Source organism: Phascolarctos cinereus, unplaced genomic scaffold, assembly GCF_003287225.1.
Source record: "Phascolarctos cinereus isolate Bilbo 61053 unplaced genomic scaffold, phaCin_HiC Scaffold_4;HRSCAF=312, whole genome shotgun sequence".
In the NCBI taxonomy this organism is placed as follows: Eukaryota; Metazoa; Chordata; class Mammalia; order Diprotodontia; family Phascolarctidae; genus Phascolarctos; species Phascolarctos cinereus.
In genome coordinates this window covers 586,168,620-586,190,001 of record NW_027555847.1, presented here as the reverse complement: position 1 = coordinate 586,190,001, position 21,382 = coordinate 586,168,620, and the positions used below count along the sequence as shown (strand labels likewise).

General features: G+C 36.5%; 1 protein-coding gene across 1 annotated transcript in view; it reads left to right on the top strand.

Moving 5' to 3' along the window:
• Positions 1-21,382, top strand: part of RAD54B (RAD54 homolog B) — a 129,521-nt gene that overhangs the window by 88,675 nt on the left and 19,464 nt on the right. The window contains exons 5-7 of the mRNA XM_020968529.2: positions 4,441-4,716; positions 8,971-9,133; positions 12,965-13,190. Of these exons, the coding sequence (XP_020824188.1) occupies positions 4,441-4,716; positions 8,971-9,133; positions 12,965-13,190 (665 nt within the window). The remainder of the gene's footprint in view (positions 1-4,440; positions 4,717-8,970; positions 9,134-12,964; positions 13,191-21,382) is intronic.

The following is a 21,382-nucleotide window of genomic DNA, read 5'->3' as shown; positions in this document are numbered from 1 at the left end:
TTTCAAGACAAATAAAAAATTACAGTAGTTGTGAGTATGTGATCTTCCAAAGCAAGCAAGAAATTCTTATGCTCAGTTATGCTGATAGTTTTCCTATTACTGAACCAACCCTGATTCCTGGTGTAAATCCTACCTAGTCATAGTGTATGATCTTTGTGATATATTGCTGTAATCTCCTTGCTAGCATTTTATATGACATTTTTGCATCATTAGTCATTAGGGAAACTGGTTTTCTCTGTTTTTGCTCTCTAGGTTTAGGTATCAAAACCATATTTATGTCATAGAAGGAATTTCTTTATATTTTTGTAAATATTCACCCATTTTATTTAGATTTTTACTTTTAGTTTTATTCATCTTTGATTTTTAGTATTTCTATTTTGGCGTTTAATTGGGGATTTTTAATTTGTTGTTTTTCAAGTTTTTTTTTTTTAAGTTGCATGCCCAAGTTGTTGATCTCTTCTTTCTCTCTTTTATTGATGTTAAGTGTTTAGAGATAAAAATGTTCCTGTAAGTACTGCAAATTTTGGTATGTTGTTTCATTTTTATCATTATCTTTAATGAAATTCTTGATCGTTTCTATAATTTGTACTTTGACCCACTCATTCTTTAGAACTAGACAATTTAGTTTCCACTTAATTTTTAATCTGTACTTCCAAGGCCCTTTATTGAAAATAATTTATACCGCATTATGATCTGAAAAGGGTGCCTTTCTGTGTTTGATTGTGAGGTTTTTGTGCCCTAATAAATGGTTAATTTTTGTGAAGATGCCATGCACAGCTGAGAATAGGTATACCCCTTTCTATTCCTATTCAATATTCTCTGAGTCTCTCATAACTACCTTTTCTGAAATTCTCCTTAACTTCTTTATTATTTATTTTATGATTAGGTTTATATTGGTCTGAGAAAGATTAATTGAGGTTCCCACACAAACATAGTTTTACTGTCTATTTCCTCCTGTAATTCATTTACCTTTTCCTTCAAGAATTTGGCTGTGATGCCATTTGGTACGTATTTGTTCACTATTAATATTAATTTGTCAGCTATGGTACCTTTTAGTAAAATGTAGTTTCCCTTATCACTTTTAATCAGACCTATTTTTCCTTTTGTTTTATCTGAGATCATGATTGCTACCCTTGCCTTTTTTACTTTAGTTGAAACATAATAAATTCTGCTTCTGCCCCTTATTATAACCCTGTTTGTCTCTCTTGTAAGCAACATATCATGGATTCTGGTTTCTAATCCATGCTCCCATTCTCTTCCATTTTATAGATGACTTCATTCCATTCACATTTACAATTATGATTGCTATGTATTTCCTTCTATCTTGCTTTCCTCTATTTATCCTTCTTTTTTTACCTTTTCAGCTTCTCAAAAGTCTGTTTTGCTTCTGACCACTGACTCTCTTTATCTACCATCTCTCATACTATTCTCCTCTCCTTTCTCTTAGCCCCTTCCACACCTATTTTTCTGTTGATTAAGATGAATTTCTATACTCAGCTGTGTATGTATATATACTCTTCCTTCCTTGAACCTGTTCAGATGAGAGTGAGGTTAAAAGTTGCCTGTTACTCCTCTCCTCAGTTCTCCCCCTCATTGCAAAAATTTTTCCTTGCCTGCTTCTTTTATGTGAGGTAATTTTCCCCATTCTTTCCCTCCTTTCCCCTTTCTCTTACTCTTCTATTCTTTTGAGATCATTTCAACATAATAGACTCACACCCATTTCCTCTATCTTATCTAACTTTTCTTGAATTCTATCCAGGAACTTCATTTCTCTTTTGTCTATTTTTTTTTGTTTAGATTTTCTAAATCTGAGAGAAATAATTTAAGGTCCTCCCTGTAATTCATTTAACTTTTCCATGAAATATGTAGATACTATGCCATTTGATACATACATGTTTAAAATTGTTGTTTTTCTTGTCTGTGGTTCCTTTCAGCAAAAAAAAAATGTAGTTTTCTTCTTTTAATTAGGTCTGTTTTTACTGTTTCTTTGTCTGAGATCACATTAACTACTCTTGCCTTTTTTACTTCACTTAAAGGATAATAAATTCCTCTCCAGGCCCTTATTTGGACTCTTGTTCATCTTTCTGTTTCAATGTATTTCCTATAGTAAATATTAATAATAATAACTAATATTTATTGTACCTGCTATGTGCCAAGCACCAAATGCTTTATAATTATTATCCCATTTCATCCTCGCAGCAACCTTGGGAGTTAGATGCTATTATTATCTTCATTTTGCAGCTGAGGAAACTGAGGCAAACAGATTAAAGACTTGCCTGTCACATAGCTATTTAGTGTCTGATGCCAGATATGAACTCAGGTCTTCCTGACTCCAAGTCTGGCACTCTGTCCATTGCACCAACTAGCTGCTGCGGTAAGCCACAATATATTTTAAGCAATAGATTATTGGATTCTACCTTCTAATCCATTTTACGGATGAATCTGTCACTTTTGCAGTTGTGATTATTAATTGTGTATGTCCCTCCAACCTATTCTTTTATACTTTTACTTTTCCCCTGTCCCTCTTCTCTTTTCCTCATTCAGAGTCCAATAACAGGCTCTTATCCTTTCTTTCTATTATTTTAAGATATTGTATTTCAAGAAATCATAAAAGAAAACTGTTTAGATCTCTTAGAACTAGAGGCAACATGATAAAAGAAAGAACTCTTTGATCATCTCCACAAAAAAACTCCAAAATAAAAACTCCCAGGAACAGTATAGCCAAAATCCAGAGTTTACAGATCAAAGAAAAAATAATGCCAGTAGGTAGAAGGAAAGAAAGTACTGAAGAGCCTCAGTCAGAATTAGACAAGATTAGGAGCCACTGATGCAAAGAAATTGAGTGCTTGGAATACAGTATTGTAGAAGGTGAAGGTTACAGGCTTACTAAAAGTTACCAAAAGTAACTTGTCCAGCAAAACTGAGTATAATCCTACAGGAGGAAAGAAAATAGATTTTTAATAGAATAGAGACTAAGTATTCCTGATGAAAAAACCAGAACTGTATAGAAATTTTAAAATACAACTATAGGACTTAGAAATAGAAAAAGGCAAACATGAGCATGCAATCATAAGGGAAGAAACAATGACAACCTGTTTACATTCTAGTACGGCGAGATAATACAAGTCTATTGTCAGAACCATATAATTCTTAAGGGTCATAGAGGAAGTCTGTTTAGACAGTCTGGAAGTACTTCTGTTATGTTTTGGATGATCTTAAAAGGTGAATGGAAAAGGAGTGGAATTGAGGGCAGCTAGGTGGTGCAGTGGATTGATCACTGGCTCTGGAGTCAGGAGGACCTGAGTTCAAATGCAGCTTCAGACACTTGATACTTACTAGCTGTGTGACTCTGGGCAAGTCACTTAACCCCAACTGCCTTGCTAAAAGAAAAAAAAAAGTAGAAAAAGAATACACCAGGAGGGAGAGAGAGAGGAAGGATGGAATGAGAATTATCTTTCATATTTGAGGTAAGCAAGTAGAAGTTTATAAAAAAGAGGAAGGTGTCCATTTGCCACCCCTGTGCCTTTGCATTGGCTCTTCCTCATGCCTGGAATGCATCTCATCTCTGCTTCTATGGATCTCTTCCAGGCTCAGCTCTAGTGCCTCCTTCTCCACAAAGTCTTTACTATTCTTATTAGCTGATAATATCTCTTCCACTCCCACAGTTGTTGTTGTTCGTCCTTTAATCAGGAGGGTGATGTCTTTATTTGCAAGTGGATTGGATTTAAGTGTGGCCGAGCTGTGCCAAGTCATCAGCTTCACTGGAGTCTAGTGGCAAGACATACACCAAGATGACTGGCGATGGCCCTGGATGCGGTAGAAGACTGTGGCCCTTTTAAGCTCTTGTGTGTTTTATATGTCTCTTCTGTTACAATTAAGCAGGAAGTTTTTCCTTTTGGCTTTTTATCCTTAGCACTTAGCAAAGTGCCTGGCTTCTACTGTGTCATTTAGGCTACAAAATCTTTGTCTTGGTAACAGTTACTGTCACTGATTGTTTTCATTGTCCTTCATCGTCAGGTTCTTCATTAGTGGATGACCCGTTGCTTTGGTGGCGGTGGCTCACCAGTTGCTCTGCTGAAATTCAGTGACTCTTAACAAATTTTCCCTGTCCTATGTTTTCATTCTACATTTATCTTCCACGCTTGGTCTTAGGAAAGAACAATTCTACTGTCAGTGGTTTGGGTCTGTTCTGGTTAAGGTTTTTTTTTTCTCCTAAATAAAGTTTATTTAATTTTATCCCTATGTGATTACTTGATTTACTTAAGGTTTTTAATCAGAAGGACAGATCTTGTGTACTTTCCTTCTGTTAGTCATGAAAGGTTATTCAAATTCAAAATAGTTGTTTTCATTACCAACTGTTGAATGCTGAGTGTTTGATCACTAATTAAATTGTTCCACTGATCAGTGTCACTAAATCCCTTTTATCTTTTTTCTTTTTAGGCACTGGATATAAATTGAAAGATTTGGACAGTTTAAATGAAGGTGAAACAACAGTGATTGGTGGAAAAGAAATAGAAGTCGTGGGTATAATTTCTTCAGATGATTACAGCAGTGGCCGATGTTTTCAGTCTAGCATAGGGAGCCCATACCTCACAACTTCACAAATTACTCAGAAGCCTTTCTCTAATCCAGTCAAAAGTATCTGCAAATCCAACACAAAGGAAAATGTGGATGATTCCCCAAATTTCAAACCTCGTCATAATCCATATGCACAAAGTAAGGGATTTAAAAGATAATTTGTTTTGTGTTTAAATCTTCTGCTTTTATTTGTAAACATTCTTGTGTGTATTTGAGATTTTTAAAAGTTCAGACAGAAATAATACCAAATAAAAAGAAAGTAGTTTGTACAAAGATGTGTGTTCATAGCATATTAATTGTAATTGGAAACCTGGAAAAAGATCCAGATGCCCAACAACAAGGGAATGCCCAAGCGTGACATAGTAGAATGCTATTTAATCTTGAGTGATATCATGTATCTGACATGGAAATATGTAATTAAGTAATATCAAATGGAAAAAAAGGCAGAGTTCAAAATATGTGTACATACTGATTACAGTAATGCTAAAATATATTAAAGATTGGAGAGATATTTGGAGCCATGTGAATTGTCAAAATTTAATTTTTATTTGATTCTTTTCTTTGTAAAGTTGCTTTCTCAATTAAAAAAAAGTGAAAGTTCCCTATGGCATTACCTAAGGTTTTATAGTATTTTTTGGAAATAATCATAATCAAATAAGGAGGCCCATATAGATATTTATAGTGGAAAATATATGTGTGTGTATATGTATTATGTATATCATATATCTGGGGGTGTGTGTATACACACATACATGTACACGTATGTAGATATATGTGTATGTGTATATGAAATACAGACTTATGAAGTCAGTAGAGACCTGTAGATAAACTAGGAATGTGTATATGGTCCAGTGCAAGTAGACCTGAACGGAAACTATTATATTTAGTAGGGAAGAAAATGGATAAGTCACAAGACAGTATGGTGCAGTGAAAAGAGCCCTGGCTTTGTAGTCAGAGGATCTGGGTTCAAATGCTACATCTGTGCAACCTTGAGCACATCACAACCTCCTTGAGCCTCAATTTCCTCATTTGTAAAATGAGGGGCTTGGACTATAGGGTCACTGACATCCCTTCAGCTCTAGGCCTATAATTTTATGATTCTATTTAGTCTTCTTACTTACTAGTTATATAACCCTGGACAAGTCATTTAACCTTGTTTGCCTCAGTTTCTTCTTCTGTAAAATCAGCTGGAGAAGGAAATGGTAAACCATTCCAGTATTTTTGTCAAGAAAATCCCAAATGGTGTCACAGAGAGTCAGACATGACTGAAAAACAACTGATCAAAATCTGTACTTCTATTGTGAAACTCCTGTGCCTTTATTATAAGAGAATATTTTTTGTTCAGATCTATGATTTCATTGATTTAGTAAATTGCATTCAGAAAATTCCTCCTACCAATGGAAATCGATAACTCTTCAGAAACTTGTAGCCTTAGCGAGTGATGTGAGCCACTGAGAGGTCAAGCAGTTTGCCCAGAGCCAGCACGTACCTGATTCCAACTCCTGCTCCATGCCCAGGAGGCCTTGCTGCCTCTGGATTCCAAGTATGAGTACATGGAACTGCTTATTACCCTTTGATTCCTGGTGAGGAATGTAAACTGCAAATATATTTAGAATTTTAAACATTATTCTAAGGCACTAATAAACTTTTTTTTTTAGGCAGTTGGGGTTAAGTGACTTGCCCAGAGTCACACAGCTAGTAAGTGTCAAGTGTCTGAGGTCAGATAGGCACTAATAAACTTAATGAAGGTTGCACATATATTAAGCAAATAGATCATTTGTCTGGACAATAGAAGTGAAAAGAACCTATGTGATACATTTGCTGATTCTTTTTTCCTATTGCAAGCACAAAATCATAGAATTTTTAGAATTGAAAGGGACTTGGCATCACGTAATCCAGCCTCTTCATTTTATATATAAGAAAACTGAGGAGCAAAGAAGTTATATTACTTACTCAAGGATATGCAGCTAATAGTCAGTGGCATGACTGGGACCAGAACCCTGAGTAGTACATTGGAAGGACTAGGCAGTATTTTCCAGATTTTTTATAGCTTGGTGTTATTTGGTTCTCAACAACAAATCAGTCATCATAAATAGGTTTAAAAGGAAAATATTTACTATAGGTGCTACTATGTCTGTACTTCATTTTTGCCACTAGTGTCCATCTTTTATTGACACCAAAATTGAAGTCACAGATCCTGTATTACACCAGGCCCAGAAGGCAGATGAACTTGTGTGGCTTTGCCGTGTTGCTCACTTGGGAAGGGGTTCCTGCCAAACTTCTCCCAGTGGAGCTATAAAAGCATCTCTTCTAGAGCCTCCTGGCATTGGGTTTTTAGCTGCATTTCTGGCAGACTTGCTAAGGAAAGTGAAGAAACAGTCATTTTTTTTTTCTGGCCAGTTCAGTTGCTGAGTTAGTCACCTCCTGAAAGACTGACTATGAGAGTTTCCTTATCTACTTAGAATATTTCAGTGATAGACTCCTTTATAAATGTGGCTAAAAGATTGTTACCTAAAGAGGAAGAAGTAGGATATATGCCAGAGAACATTATGGTTTAATGTTAGTGTAGTCATTTCCCTTTGAAGTTTTGTTAGTGTTCTGTTTCTTTTGGGTGTCCATAGTTGTATGTTACCATATTTTCTAGAATATACACATACACGTATATATGCATTTGTATACACATATATACATATATACAAACATAAATTTATATATATATATAGACACATACTTTTTTTTGAACAAAATAATCATGCGGGGAAGGGAAGGGAACAAGCTAATTGCTAAGAGTTTTACAGGTAACTCATTTGATCCTCACAATAACCTTATGAGATAGATGCTATTATTACCTCCTTTTTACAGTTGAGGAAATTGAGGCAGACAGAGGTTAAAGTGACTTGCCTAGGGTCATACAACTAGTAAGTGTCTGAGCCTGCCTAGTCTTCCCATCCGGCCTAGCTCTCTATCTGCTGAGCTACATAGTTGCCTGTTTATTGTTGTAAATATAAATGGGCTGTCATTGAAAGCTCACTCTTCCCTTATTAATTGATATGTGGTACAACAGAACCCCAGCTTATGCAGAGTCCTGGATTTGTAAAAATCCCCTCATGTGATCCAGAAAGTGTCCCTCACTGAAGTTTATGTCACATTAAATTCTGATTCTTTTCTTCCTATTTTCTTGCTCCCTTTCTCCTTTTTCTTTAATTCCTAGTCTTTACCTGACACATATAATACATACAATACATATATGCAGTAAATTCTTGATTTACTAAGCATCCGGTTAGTTGCTTTTAGAGGGTGCTGTTTACTGTTTTGCTGTTTGCCTTTGTCTCTCTGGTGCTTAGTATAATGCCTTGCACACAGTGGACACTTAGTAAAGATGTGTTGAACTGAATTACCTTTATTATCTGCAGTGTAGCTGAACCATCTAGTCTTGATTTCAAGCCCTCACAGAATTTAAACGTGGGTAAAGTTTCTTTCTGGAGCTCACTTAATTTTTCATATTACTGAAAATTATATTTTTATCACATGCTATTACATCTTGCTGCTGCCAACCTTATGGCAATAAACCTCTTCAAACTTAGCTGTGCCTGGCCTTTGAACAGCTATTTGTTGCAAGGTGCATGCATACCTGAAGTCTTTCCAACTAGGCAGGACTTTTCACTGAATGAAGCCTTTAAGTATACAGGGTCACTGCTATACTGAAATGAGACATTTGAGCAGGACTTGCATAAAGGACAGTAAACTTTGTTCTCTAACTTAGCACCACTGAAAGACCTGAGTTCAAATGTGGCCTTAGATACTTATTCAGTGTGAGACCCTGGGCAAGTCAGTCATTAAACTATGTGCACTCAGTTTCCTGACCTTTAAAATGGGGATAATAATAGAAGCTACCTCACAGAGTTGTCATGAGGACAAAATGAAATGATATTTTTAAAGTGCCTTATAAGCCTTGAAGTTTAAATAATAAATTTTAAATATTATTAAATTTTAATAGAGACAGCTGGGTGGCACAGTAGATAGAGCACTGGGCCAGGAGTCAGGAAGATCTTGGTTCAAATCTGGCCTCAGACACTTTCTAGCTGTGTGACTTTAGGCGAGTCACTTAACTCTATTTGTCTCAGTTCCTCATCTTTAAAATGGGGACACACTAGAGAAGGAAGTGGCAAACTTGTCCAGTATCTTTGCCAAGAAAACCTGGACTTTATCCATGGCGTCATGTAGAGTTGGATATGACTGAAAGACTCAGCAGCAGCAACAACAAAAGTTTAATAATTACCATTACTAGTAATAGTAAATGTGTGATGCTACAATTGATGGCCAATGTAATCACGCATAATTAAAATGAAAATACAATACATTTACACCTATGTTTTCATAATTCCTTTTAAGATTCGTTTGTTATGCCACAACCAGATAAGAGTCATCAGTGGATGTTCAATAAGAACTGTTTACCACTCGTGGATGTAGTTGTAGATCCCTACCTCGTGCATCATCTTCGACCACACCAGAAAGAAGGAATTGTGTTTCTCTATGAATGTGTGATGGGAATGAGGTAGGAAAATAAATTCTCTTTGTTTCATGTAGCCTTTTATGAGTTTTACTTGTCATGTTGTAAGAGGAATTTTAGGTGTGCAGAGGAAAACGTTGTATTTTAGTGGGAAAAGAAATGAATTAATCCTTTTACTCAAGAGAACGTGATGTGCTATGTATTGACAACCCTACTTTTAAACATTTTGTTCATGCTCCATAGGCTATAGGAGTGGTTCTCAAACTTTTTGGTCTTAGGACCCCTTTACACCCTTAAAAATAACTGATTCCCCTAACCCTGAAAAGCATTTGTTTATATGGCTTTTGTCTACCAGTAATTGCCAGATTAGAAATGAAAACATCTTAGTATTATTATGAAAATACTTTTGACCTTGCTGACAACCTGAAAGGGCCTTGGAGAACCCTTCCCCTTCTTTCCCTCACCTGGGATCCCTATACCGCACTTGAGAACCACTAGACTTTTGTAATGATGGCAGCTTTCCAGTGGCTACAGCAGTGATGGCATATGTCTCTTTCCAGTTTTTACCATGGTCTGCTATGCCATGGTCGAACCATAATTTCTTCCCCCTTCTTCTGCTACCTCAGCCTACAAATTAAAGGCTATGCAATTATGTGGGTAGGACAATCATCTGTTTGCCAGAATAATAAGGCTTGTTTTTTAAATTTGAATTTGAAGAAGGAGGGGGAGTATAGATTTCCCTAAATTAATGGGTCTCCCAAATGGCCTATGGAGCAGCAGTAAGTAGGATGACAAATAAGATGACCACTTCTGTTACTACTTGAAAAGATGAGACCATGGAGCAGTTGAGATAAGTTTGTGCCAAAACCCATTAAAACATAAATGTACAGTTAATAATTCTTCATGTTTATGAAACATTTTACATTTGAAAAGACTTAACTAAGTTTTATTTTATTTGACCAACATATTTCCAATCTAAGTGACCCACTTGTTTACATCAATATTCCAAGTTGTGTAGTATTGATTTTAAAGTTGTTGTAACCTATTTCTTTGCATTTTATAGGCAAAAAACATTAAAAAAAACTTATTAATTTTTATGGTTCATAATTATAATTCTTCTGAACCATCCTGACATTGAACATATCCACGTTATTCAAATTAGTCTTATAATCATCCAAAATTACTACACTGTTAAATAGTAACTTAACAATATGTCTCCAAGAGTTAGAATGTTATGTCTAAACACATTAATCTTTTGGTCACTTCCTTAAATCTTTAGTTAATATTTTGAATAATTCTTTGAAATTCTTGATGTCATATATATGAAAGGATTTTGAAAAGTATCATAAACTTGCAAGGTTAGGCAGTCAGTCAGTAAATATTTACTAAGCATTTACTATGTGCCAAGCACTGTGTGAAGTGCTAGGAATACCAGAAAAAGAAAAAAAATGACAGTCCTTGCTGTTGTGAAGCTTGCAATCTAGTCGGGGGAAGATAGAATACAAAAGGAAACTGAAAAGGAGGTGGGAGAAGGCACCTCACATGGGGGAATGATGAGAAAAGTCTAGAGGATTCTAGAAGTGTGTACCCACTTGGGCAATGAAGGTGATGGTAATAGTATTGCTACTGGGTATTTAAATATGACCCTTATAAACCTGGGCTATTTGCCAGTTTCTTGCTCATGCAGGTTTTAGCCCATATGAAGTTCCAGAACATTACAGTGACTTGCAATATTACAGGCTTTTATTACATTAGAGTAGTTGTGGGAGATCAGGTATTCTTTGTTCTACAGCCATCTTACTTTTACTCTAGTGCATGGTGCGAGCTGTTGTGTTGGGCTCCAGTTACCTATGATTAGTTAACTCAATGAACCACTAGTTTTCTTTTAATGTCTGATTTTTAAATTGCTACAACTGCTACACTAATAAAGCAGACAGTTAAAGTACTTAAAAACTCGGCAGCAAAATGAGAATTAACTGATGATTTCAATCAAAATACATACAATATTAACAATATTTAAATTAAGATCTGTGATTTAAGATTATATTATGGCTTTAGCTGTTGATCTGTAATGAATGTGATCAGATAGGAGACATTCTGGAAACTTTTATAATTTGGCTAGATGAAAATTGAAGTGTGTGTGTTGGGAAATCCTTATATAGTCAAAGCAAAATGTTAGTACCTCTTTTCTGCCAATTGATGATAACAAATTCCTCATCACTACTAGAAAAACAACTCAGTATATTCCCTACCAAATATGGTTTGTTAGTGTTATTTTCCTATGTGAAGGATAGTGTCCTGTCTTAGATTTTAACAAAAGGTTAAACTGAAGCAGATCTCTAAGTAAGATAACATTTATTAGCAGGGGCATGTTATCTGTCAGTAAATGGTTCAATGGCTTGCCTCTATTTATGCCAAAGACCCCAAACAAAAGGACAGTTACCTTTGTGTAGGTTTTGGGTGGTATAGAACAGAAAACAGAACAGGGTAGAATGACATCATGGAATTAAGAGAAACATGATTAGTTACAGAGCTGAAATTCAGGGAACAATGTGATTGTTTGAAAGCTTGGTCATGTGGGTTAGCAACAATCCCCCTTCTGTCATGATTAGCATTTTTTTTTTTGGCTTTTTGGTGAGGCAGTTGGGGTTAAGTGACTTGCACAGGGTCACACAGCTAGTAAGTGTCATGTGTCTGAGACTGGATTTGAACTCATGTCCTCCTGACTTCAAAGCCAGAGCTCTATCCACTGTGCCACCTAGCTGCCCCCACTTCTGTCATGAGACTAAGGAGTGCTCATTTTTTGAGTCCAATGACAAGATATTGGCCCAGACTTTTGGTAAGAAAACCAGACGTCCTTGAAGGATAGCTTAGGAGAGTAAAGATATCAGGCCTAAACTTCCTTTTTCTTCACACACGTTCCCTAAGGTAGCAAAATTTGTTGAGGCAAGAATGCTGGATTTTTAAACTTAACCCATTACAGGCCAGCTGAACTCTGAACTAAGTTAAGAAACAAAGAACCATGACTTAAGCAGTTACAAGACAAAATCAATTAATTGTAAATAGGATCAATAAGAAAATGATTCAAGATCAACCTTAATCTTCTCAACAGTATTTTGAGGTATTTATTCTCTTTCTTTGTCCCATTCAGTTGCTCCTGGCCTTTTTACTCAGGGAGAATATTCCCTTAGATTCTGTCCTTGATTCTCTTTTCTTTGTCTTTCTGTGTTTTCTCTTTGGCAAGTTTGTGTATTTCTGTGCTTTCAACTCTCACCTCTGTGCAGATGATTCCTAGGTCTCTACCCCCTCTTCCTGGCCTCTGTCTCAAGTTCCAGATCTGCTTTTCCAGTTGCCTTTAGACATGTCTGTCTAGATATCCCCTTAACATCTCAAACTCAACATGTTCAAAATTTCAACTTTCTCCTAAACCTGTGCCTCCTTACTTTAGTATTTGTGTCAGTAGTTAAATTCTCATGTTTAAAACTTTACCCTTCTGTGCCATCTTTCACATGTACTTTCATATCTGCTTCTGAAATATCTCTCCCTTCTTTTCTTGCCTTCATTTCCTTTGTCTATTCTACTCATTACCATCCATGTGAACTATTACAACTGCCTAACAGATCTTCCCTTTTCCGTTCTCTCCCTACTCCAAACAATTTTTTGCAACATAGTAAGAGTTATTTTCCCTATATGTAGATGTACTTATGCCCCTTCTCTACTCAGAATCCTTCAAATGTTCCTTGAATTGAATAGTTCATTTTTTCAGGATAGGGGAAAGAAATCACTTATGTTTGCTTTTTATTGTATAAAGTTTTTGTATCTTTAGTATTATCTAATGTTTTTCCTACCAAGAATACAGGTAGTTTTTTCTTACAGAATGAATGGCAGGTTTGGTGCTATTCTTGCTGATGAAATGGGTTTGGGGAAAACACTGCAATGCATTTCGCTCATCTGGACACTCCTGCGTCAGGGAGTCTATGGAGGCAAGCCAGTAATAAAAAAGACACTTATTGTTACCCCTGGAAGCTTGGTGATTAATTGGAGGAAAGAATTTCAAAAATGGTTAGGAAGTGAAAGGATTAAAGTGTTCACTGTTGATCAGGTAAGACACATTTTAATCTAGCCTTCGAAATACTTTTTTTGTTCCATTATATATTCTGTTGGTTTATTTTAACGTCTACAAAAATATTGGAATCTTGATCAAAGACATAGCTACAAAATAGGTTGTTAACAGTTACTGAAATCTCTGATGTCCTTGTTTTAGTGAACACTTTAGTAAAGGCAAACACATCAAATAAAGGATTAGTTTCATGTCTTTTCTGGTAGAGTTTTTTATTTTAAAGGCAAAAACAAGGAAAAGTGGGGCTACAGGAGATGCGAGAATCTCCTTTGATGTTTTCTTTTCTATTTTTTTTTTGGGGGGTAATCAGGTAGGTTTTTTTCTACCACTTACTAATATTTCATTTTTTCTAATTACATATAAAGATAGTTTTCGATATTCACTTCTATAAGATTTTGAGTTCCAAATTTTTTTCTCCCTCCCTCTATCCACTCCTTTCTCCCCAAGATGGCAAGCTATCTGATATAGTCTATGCATGTACACTCATATTAAACATATTTCCACATTAGTCATGTTGCAAAAGAAGAATCAGAAAAAAAGGGAAAAAACCACGAGAAAGGAAAAAAAGAGAGAAGAAATAGTATGCTTCGATCTGCTTTCAGACTCTGTAGTTCTTTCTCTGGATCTGGATTGCATTTTCCATCATGAGTCTTTTTGGAATTATCTTAGATCATTGTATTGCTGAGAAGAGTTAAGTCTATCAAAATTAGTCATTGTATAATATGGCTGTTACTGTGCACAACATTCTCCTGGTTCTTCTCACTTCACTCAGCATCAGTCCATACAAGTCTTTTCAAGTTTTTCTGAAGTCTGCCTGTTTATCATTTCTTATAGTCCAATAGTATTCCATTACATTCATATACCACAACTTGTTCAGCCATTCCCCAGTTGATAGGCATCCCCTCAATTTCCAATTCTTTGCTGCTGCAGAAAGAGCTTCTGTAAGTATTTTTGTACATGTGGGTCCTTTCCCCATTTTTATGATCTCTTTGGGATACAGACCTAGAAGTAGTATTGCTGGTTTAAAGGGTATGCACAGTTTTATAGCCCTTTGGGCATAGTGCCTAGGAAATATTTTTTAAAATCCTTAAGTTTGTAGAAATTCTATGTTTTATTAAGAATTTTCATTAACCTAGTCTTCATTCTGCACTATCCCTAGGACCTGAGTTCTGATTCTGACTTCTGTTTACTACCAATGTGACTTTGGTTTAGTCATGTAAGCACTTTGGGCTGAAATCTGTATAATGAGAGGGTTGTCTTGAATGACTTTCAAGGTCCCTTTCAACACGACCAATGATCTTAGAAAACATTTAATTAAATTGTATATTTTTTCCTGCCTAAATTTTTATTTCATAAATATTCCATGTTGTATTTCCTTTGATTATTCACTTAAGGTTGCACTGTGTCAATCAATCAACAAGCATTTATTCAACTTTGTGTGTCGTACATTATGCATTAAGGGTGCAGAGAAAAAGAAAAAATGGTCCTCATCCTCAAGAAACTTCCTTTCCAACATAAGTGACAAGTATATAGATCAAGATAAATACAAAGTAGAGGGAAGACTGCCAAAGGCACCTAGAGGAGGAGACACTTTAGTTGATTTGTAAAGGAATATTTATATGCTCATTTTCTATTTTTGAGGGATTAGGGCAAAAAGTAATCCTTTATGTTATGGGACATTGGGTTCAAAGTCAGAGTTGAAAATCTTCCTATCAGCACAGTTCCTTTTTGATAGTTATGGAAGGTCAAAATGAAAATGTCTTATATTATGATGTGACATCAAGAAGACTTTGGACATTTTCAGATTAAGGACATGTCTTACCTCTATGTCTTCACAGGTTGTCTGATGTACCTGGAATGTACTTTCTTCTCACTTGCACATTTTACAGTGTCTTCCTTTAAGGCTCAGTTTATGTGTTGTTAATGCTTTCTTTCTGTTCAAATTACCATGCATCTACTTAACTGTTTAAATGTTTTCTCACATTAGAATGTATGCTCCTTTAGTTCAGGGATTAATTTTTCTTTTTCTTTGTGTCCCTGGTGCTTAGCATAGTGCCTGAATGTAGTAAGTGCTTAATAAATATGTATTTGCTTGATTGATAATAAGAGCTACAAAGCACTTTATATATATACATATATATATATGTGTGTGTGTGTGTGTGTATGTGTGTGTGTGTGTGTATATATATATATATATATATATATAAAATCTCATTTAATTTTTACAACTATTTGAAATAAGTGCTATTATTATCCCCATTTTACAGATGAAGAAATTGACACTTAGGTGAAGTGACTTGTTATTAAAGCTATTAAGTGTTTAAGGCAAGATTCAAACCCAGGCCTTCTTGAGTATAATCAATTAATGAGTATTTTGTTAAGTATTACTATTTGTCAGGTACTGTGCTAAGAAAGAACTAGGGTTACAAATATAATTAATGAAACAATCCCAACTTGCAAGGACATTATATTCTAGAGGGGAAGAAATATATAAAAATATGTACAGTATAAATATAAAGTCAATAAATTCAAATGTATACAAAATAGTTAAATACAAGAATATTTGGGAGGGAGGGAGGGCACTAGCAGTGGTGTTGAGCTGTGTCTTGATGAAGAGAGATATTGGGAGTTGGAGGTGAAAAGGGGAGTGAATTCCAGGCATGGGGGTTGATCACTGTGAAGATCCAGCACTGTATGCTGCTTCATGGAGAACAGCAGGAGCAAAAAGCTCAGAGATGAGGCTTCTTCTCAGGATTGAAAGTAACCTGATTTCCCTGGAATAAAAGAGTACATACATAGAGATTAGTGATTTGAGAAAAGGCTGGGAAGGTAGTTTGAAATCCAGACTAAGGTATGCAAGAGGGATACTTGAAGAATGTTAAGTGGAGGAGTGATATGGCCTGTTCTATACCTAAGGGTTAGTCAAACAGCTGTGTGAAGAATGAATGGTAGTGGTGTTTGTGGGAAAAGGGGAAGCCCACTAGCACAGGTAAGAGCAGTGAGGAGTTTACTGTGATAGTCCAAAGGGCTAGTAATGAATGTCTGTACTAAGAGGGTAGCAGTTAGAATGGAGAAGATGGAAAGTGGAAAGGAGAGAGAAACCGTAGATGCTTAGAGTAGAGACCTTGGAAACTATATAATCTAAGCCATTTTTTTTTAATATGAGGAAACTGAGACCCTGAGAAATAAACCTAAAATCGTATCTTTTTATTACAAGGCTGATGATCTTTCTGCCTTTCCTTCCTTTTGTTAGAAAGTTGATCTGTAGGATCTGGTAACTGATCGGCTACATGAGGTGAAGAATCAAAGATTTTGAATTAAGGAGACTAGGTGAATGATGATGTCACTGACAGAAGTAGTTAAGTCAGAAAGAGAAATGGAATCAGGTGGAAAGATAATAAACTTGACTTTGGACGCATTGAGTTTGGTGAAACATCGAGGTGGATGTACATTGATAGTATCCGGAGATGCAGGCCTGGAGCTTTGGAGGGAGATCAGAGCTAGAGTTAGAGATTTAAGAGTGATATAAATAGAAATGAGAGTTGAAACCATAGGAGTGAGCAGACTAGAGCAGTAGTCCTTAGTTTTTTTGTGTGTCATGGACTCCTTTGGTAAGGCCTATGAAACTTTTCTCAAAATTATATTTTTAAATGCATAAAATAAAACACGTAGGAAACTAGTCATATCTAAATGCAGTTGTTTAAAAAGAAGCAATTTTGCAGATCCTAATCAGTCAATTAATAAACACTTATTAAGTGCCTCTTATGTTCCAGGCACTGTGCTAAGTACTGGGAATTCAAAGAAAGACAAAAATGTAATTCTTGCTCTTAAGAGCTCACATTCTAAAATGAGAAACAGTATACAAACAACTATGTACAAATAAGCTATATACAGGATAAATTGAAGATAACAGAGGGAAGGCGCTAGCACTAGGAGGAAATGGGAGAAACTCCCTGTAAAATGTCAGATTTCAGATGATATTTGATGTAAACCAGAGAAGATAGGAGGCAGAGATAATGAGGGAGAATATTTCTGGCATGGGTTGAGTTAAAATGCCAGGAGTCTGGAGATGGAATGTCTTGTTTGAGGAACAGCAAGGAGGCCAGTGTCACTGGGAGGCCAGTGTCACTGGATGAGAGTATGTGGAGGGAGTGTAAGGTATAAAGAGGGAGCAGCGAGGAAGTAGGTTATGAAGATCTTTGGATGCCAGACACCTGAGTACATGCCTGAAGATGACAAAAAAGCTCTTTGTTGTAGTACAGGTTGATAAATAGCTGCCTTGGTGACAAATAGCTTATCAGGAGTCTCCAACCACTACTAATTTCTCCTTCATCGGACCATTCTTTGGATGACTTCTTTTCTAATGGTACCTGTTAACATAAAAAACTACTTTCCTCTGGGCAGAACCAGTTCCCTTTAATGTAAAAGCCAAAACTTATTAGGGAAATAAAGTCTGGCCCAGTGATTGTGTTTAGTATAGGAAACTCCTTGGTGGAGAAGCTCCCTCTACCCATGCAGCAGCTTCTCTGAAATTTAGAGCCTTTAGAGAGGTGCCTAGGGCACTAACACGTTAAGTGACTTGCCGGGGATCACAAAGCCAATATGTGTAGGTAGGGCTTTAAATAGGCCTTTCAGGGTTCAGAGCTAGATTTTTATCTGCCCCCTTGGGGTGGCCAAAAGTATCAAATGTAGAAGTCAACGAAGATGAGGATGAAGAAAAGGCCATTGGATTTGCCATATAAAATGTCATTGGTCCATGTAATAAAGCAATTTTAGTGGAGTGGTGGATGTGGGAGCCAGAATATAAAAGGTTAGGAGGAAATTGGTGGTTAGGAATTGATACTATTGGGTATGGTTTGCTTTTCTCCTTGGGAGAGGGGAAGCTACAGTGTATGTGGCTTGGTTTTCCTCTGGGAGCTCTGTCCTCCACTTGATTCTATTGAATGTGACACTATTGAATTTGTTCCAATGTCCATGAAGTCAGGCTGAAGCAGGCTCTGTGGAGCTCTGTTAGAGCTTGGTCAGACATCAAAGATGCCAAAGTCATCCACTGCATCCCAAGCCATCGCCAATTGTCTTCACTTTTGTCTTGCCCCAGGACTCTGATGACTCTGGAGGAGAGAGTGAGACTGATGACTTTGCACAATTCTACTTCACTTAAATCCAATTCACCTGCAAGTCCTCACCCCTGGGATGTCATTGGTCCTCTTCAAAAATGAAGGACAAACAAAAACAATGTAGTCCCTTTATTTAGGAGTGAACGTCCTCAAATTATCTCTTGGTCCAATTTTTATTGTGTCCTCAGTTTGGGGGAGGGAGAGGGAGGAGGCAGAGTTTTGCTTAACTAAGTTGTCAAAAGAGTCATACTTTCATAGTTGTGGTACAGACAGGAAGGAGCTGGAGACTTATCTAAGGTTATGACTTCCTCAGTTCCTTAGTGTGTCTAGCTATTCAGGATGGCTTGCTCGTTATAGCTTATCTTGTCTTTTCAGGAACTCTGGTCTAGTCTATTTTCTTGAGGTATATTGCTGTCCCCAGCCTCAGTTCTCCCTTTACAACACAGAGCCTTATATTAAGCCCTTCTCTTAGTGGAGGAAAGCAGTATATTACCTTTCACAGCAATATTCTCTGATTCTTACACCATGTACTGCTATTTCTTTTTCAGTACCAATGACACGTTATACCAGTACTGTGATTTAACAAACATTAATTAGGATACAAAGTTAAAATGAAAAATGAACCTTGCCCTCAAAAGTCTACCAGAGGGATAAACATATAAACAGTTAAGAAATGCCAAATAATTTGAGAAGAAAGTGCTAAAAACTAGGAGGATCAGGAAAGACTTCTTATAGAAAGAGAGCTAAACCCAGAACTTATTCAGGGAAGTAAATAATCTCCTGACTTCTTTGCAGGCTCCCTGAGAGGCTACCAGGATGAAACAATCAAACAAAAATGAGATATATAAGGAAATATATGTATGTTAATGATCTGCTTCTTGCGTCTTTACTACAGATATTTAATAAAATGAAATTTCATTTATTTTTCCCCTGAAAAGTTTTCAACAGAAATTTAGGCACTAAGGAAAAAATATAATTACCATTTCTGTACCATGAACTAATAAATAGTACTTACTATTTTCCCTCCCAGAGTTGAAATGTTTTCTTGGTGGAAATATGGCAATAAATAGTGGAATATTGTCTCTGTTAAGGCCATCTAGTGGCTGACTAAAGTAATGTTAACTTAAATGTTCATTGCTGTGTTATCTACCAGAAATTGGAAGGGGAAGGGGGGGAAGGAGGAAAAAAAGTTAATGTAAGTGAAACATTATTATAATTAGTCATTTAAATTTAGGCCCTTGATGTTAGAGAAGTCAAGTGAGTGATAAATGTCAGCTAGAGAGCATTGGTCATTATATGTCCAAGTAACTGAGTTTCGTAAGATATCAACAAGTCATGAAACCTCTTTGGACCTGCTTCTTCACCCCTGAACTAGATCAGGGTGGGGAATTTGTGGCCTTGCGGCCACATGTGGCCCTCTAGGTCCTCAAGTGCAGCCCTTTGACTGAATCCAAATTTCTGCTGCTTTGAGGCCACAGGTTCTCCAACCCTGGTAGACATTCTCTTCCAGTTTTAAATCTGTTATTAACCTATGATATTTAAATGTCACTTTGGCTATCAAATTAAAACTCAGTCAGACAATAAGTACTTATTAATTTCCTATAGTGTCAACATTATGGGAAGCCCTGGGGTTACAAAAACAAAAATGGAACAGGCTCTGCTGTCAAGGGACTTTTGTTTCATTGGAGGAGACAACATGTATACGTATATATATATACAAATAAATACAAGATAATTTCTTAGGGGAATTACTAGCACCTTTGGGAGGATCAAGAAAGTTTTCATGTAAGAGATATCATCTGAGCTGCCAGAAGTCAGGGAGTCTAAGAGTCGACGTGAATGAGGACATTAGAAGCATAGAAAATAGCTTCTGCGTAGGCATGGAGATGAGAGAGTGTTGTTTTTAAAGAGAAACAAGGCAAATTTGGCTGGACCAAAGAATGTTTGAAGGGGAATATTGTATAATAAGGCCAGAAAGGTAAGTTGGAACTAGCCAGTAAAGGGCTTAAATGCCTGGCAGAGGTTTGCACTTGATCCTGGAGGCAATAGGCAAGCACTAAATCAACAAGCTGTTTTCAGAGTGATTTTCCTCAAGCATAGGTCTAACCTTGTTACTGCCCTACCCAGGGAGTTCCAGTGGCTTCCTGTTGACTCTAGGATCTCATATTTTATTCTTAGCTCATCCTTTTTTAATTTCTATTTTTTGTATAAGTTGGATCATAATTGTTAGTACAGTAAAACATGTATATAATTTATACATAAGCAAGCATATATGTATTGGGGTATATATTCAAACATTTTTGCTGATAGGGTACACAATGAAGACAATTTGGAGATTGCTGTCCTAGTTCATTGTTATTTGTTTGAGATACTGGGTCCTAAGTAGGATACAAAACAAGTATAAACCATTTCTATGCTTCTCAGATCTACTTATCTTATCCCACTCTTTCTGCTGACCACTAGTCTCTCATCTCCAAATGCTTTTCAGACATCTCGAATTAGATATTCAGTAGACATCTTAAATTCAACACGTCCAAATCTAGACTCATTGTATTTCCTTTTAAACCCTCCTACCTTACCTGTTACTGTAGAGGGCAACACCATCCTCCCAGTCTTTCAGGCTCTCAACCTAGGAGTCATCCTGGATTCCTCACCATCTTTTATCCCTGTACCCAATATGTTGCCAAGGCCTAATTTAACTTTTGCCACATCTCTTGTATATGCCCCCTTATCTCCTTAGACACTACTGCTACTCAAGCCCTCAACGTCTCATGCCTAGACTACTGCAGTAGCCTGTTGGTGGGTCTGCCTCCTGCCTCAGTTCTCCCCACTTCAGTCTGTCCTCCATTCAGCTGCTAAAGAGACCATGCCTCCAAGATCAAATACAAAGTTTTCTGTTTGGCGTATAAAGCCCTTTATAACCTTGCCCTCTCTTACCTTTCCAAACCTCTGTTCCCTGAACAAGATACTACAGACGCTCCATCTCTGCTCTGAGCATTTTCTCTGGCTATCCTTATGCCTAGGATGCTGTACCTCTTCATCTCTGCTCCCTTTCCT